At 34.9% G+C, this 2,814-nt stretch overlaps 1 protein-coding gene across 1 annotated transcript in view; it reads right to left on the minus strand.

The window, feature by feature from the left end:
• The window catches only part of LOC103360023 (sodium/hydrogen exchanger 2-like), a 25,506-nt gene extending 23,924 nt beyond the window's left edge, over window positions 1-1,582 (minus strand). The window contains 1 exon segment of the mRNA XM_008285647.1: window positions 1,121-1,582. Within this exon segment, the coding sequence (XP_008283869.1) occupies window positions 1,121-1,394 (274 nt within the window). The 5' untranslated portion in view covers window positions 1,395-1,582.
• Between the last annotated feature and the right edge of the window lie 1,232 nt (window positions 1,583-2,814).

Here is a 2,814-nt window from a genome sequence, read left to right on the forward strand (position 1 = left end):
AACAAAATATCGTTTTTTTTGTTTTTTTTTTTACAGAAAATATACTTTTTTTGACCAAATAATGAAACTGTATTAAAATCATTAAAAATATAATAATTTTACAAATATTTGCTCTTAATTGAAAGAAAAATTCTGTATGTTTAAGTTTTTTAAAAAATCCTAATAATTTTTTGTGTTATTTTAGAGTTCCCCTGTTTTGTTTAATAACAGATAAAATCAGGTAAAATCCCCAGAAATCTTTAATTTACATTTACGTAAAATTAATTTACATGTTAACTTAAACAGTAAAAAATGTTCCCATAAAAAAATTACATTTTTACAAATAATAATTAGTTCTTTTACAACATTTGATCATAAACATTAAACCAATTTTCCTGTATTTAAATCACCAGAATATATATTTTTATTAATTTTTTTTTTATGAATATTTGCTGTTAATTGAAAGGAATTTTTTTTGAAATATGGTAAATAACTTTCCAACTGTTTTTGTTAAATAATTTACATCATATGTCTCTAACACAACGTCATGCCTTCATTTGTCACTTATTTATTTTCATTTTCGGCCAGAAAGTCCTTAATATACACAATTTGTCTTTCAAATAACAACAAATAACTGCAAAAATAAACATGTTTTTGCTGATTTAAATATTTTTTTAAGTGTAATTTTACAATTGAAAATGAACAAATTGATGTGACCAGTTTTTAAAATGTATTTTCTTTTAGCAGTCAACGTGTAAATTAGTGGATTCTTGCTGTGATTTTACTAGTTTTTAATTTTGTAATTTAACATGAAACTGAAAACTTTTCTGCATGATTTTGCTCTTTATTGTCTGTAATTTAACAAAAGGAGAAAAATCTGTCAAAAATAAATGAATAGTGCTGAAATTTCTTCTACATGTTGAAAAAAAAGTTATGTCCATCTCTTACAGAACATCTTAGTGTCATTTGTCACTTATTTATGTCATTATTCGCCAGAAAGTCCTTTTTATCAATAATATACTTAATGTTTGTCTGTCTTTTTCAGCAGTCAGCATCTAAACTAATGAATTTTTTATGCAGTTTTACTCTTTTTTTTGTCTGTAATTGAAGGTGAAAACGTTGTCTTTTTTCCCAGACATACCGATCTTGGCGAAGGAGGCGAGCAGCACCCAGAGCGTGAACTCGAAGGGCACCTGGATGCGGGGGTAGTCCATGGTGAAGACGGGCAGGTTGGCCCTCTCCGGCTCGGGGAAGGCCTGGGGCTGGTTCAGGTCATCGTGGAGCGGGTTGACGGTGGGGATGCTGCCGGATGAAGGTTTCTGCTCCTGGAGCTCACATCTCCCACCAGAGCAGCAGAGCAGGAGGACGACAAGAAGGCAAGAAGCTCCAGCTGCTGAGAAAACAGAGCTCCCCATTTCCACTGATCAACACAAGGCAGAAAAGAATCCTGAAGCAGTAAAAACACAACCTGATTTGTCAAAAAGCTCCATTTAAGGCCTAAAAAAGCTCCATTTTTGCATGTAGACTCCAATCCATGGCCACAAAAATGCAACAAAACGTGACTTTAAACCCAGAAAGCAGCTCAACCTTCCCTCCTCGGGGTGAGCAGCGTTAGGCGTGAGCTGCTGCACACTTCTGGTTCCACCTGTTGCTGAACCTGCTGCACAGGTGAGTCGTACCTGCTGCTGGGCGGAGCAGCTTCACACCGACACTCAGAGAAAGAAGAAAACAGCCTGATGGTCTGGAGCTGTCACACACTTCAGACTAAACATGACAGACATTCACACACTTGGAGGCTGGAGGTGAAGAGTTGAAACGTCCACATGATGNAAATATAATCCACGTTTATAATCCAGTCCTCCATGATGTCCCAGACTGAAGTATATAATAACTAATCTTATCATGATAATGTCAAGTTTACACCTGCTGTCAGTTATCGTAGTTTTTTTGTTTGTTTGTTTTTTTTAACTAAACTACATTTTTAACGCTTTTCTTTTTCAACAATTTCTGGTTATTTTTATTTATTTATTTTTTTTAGATTTAAGTTTCTAATTGTAATCTTGTCATGACTATATATATATTCACTAAACTACAGTTTTAACAGTTTTCTTTTTCAAAAATTTGTGGTTATTCATTTATTTTAGATTTAAGTTTCTAATTTGTAAACTTGTCATGACATTTTTTTTACATTTTTTTTTCACACCTGTTGTCAATTATTGTAGATTTTTTTTCAAACTACAGTTTTTAACTGTTTTTTTCAACAATTTCTAATCACTAATCTTATCTTAACAATATTTTTTTTTACACCTGTTGTCAATTATTCTAGTTTTTTAAACTAGTAATGCCATGTAAATATATATATATTTTTTTTATAGCGTTGTCACTTTTTGTATGTATATTTGTAAACAGTTATTCATTCTTTTACAATATTTTACCAAATTTGATCATAAAATGTCTAATTCTGCATTTTTAACTCTTAACATCCACGACAGCTGCAGCTCTCAGACACATCCACAGTGGTGTGTTCTGGGTCATTGGGTGTTTCAGGTCAAACAGCATCATACAGCCTCCCCCAGGCGACCCAGTCGGGGCTGATCAGACCCCCCAGTGACCACACTCAGGCCAGACCTGGTCCTGGTGTCTGAAACATCAAGACAAGTGGTCCTGCTGGAACTGACTGTTCTCTGGAAGACCGAATGGAAGAAGGACAAGGATGAGGAGGAGGCAGGCGAGTGCTGAAGCAAGAGATGGAGGACCTGGTCAGCCCCATGGAGGTGGGTGAAGAGGATTCGTTGGCCTTCCAGATGCTCGGGGTGAAGGACTGCACACTTGGAA

Source organism: Stegastes partitus, unplaced genomic scaffold, assembly GCF_000690725.1.
Source record: "Stegastes partitus isolate 25-593 unplaced genomic scaffold, Stegastes_partitus-1.0.2 Scaffold412, whole genome shotgun sequence".
NCBI classification, from domain to species: domain Eukaryota; kingdom Metazoa; phylum Chordata; class Actinopteri; family Pomacentridae; genus Stegastes; species Stegastes partitus.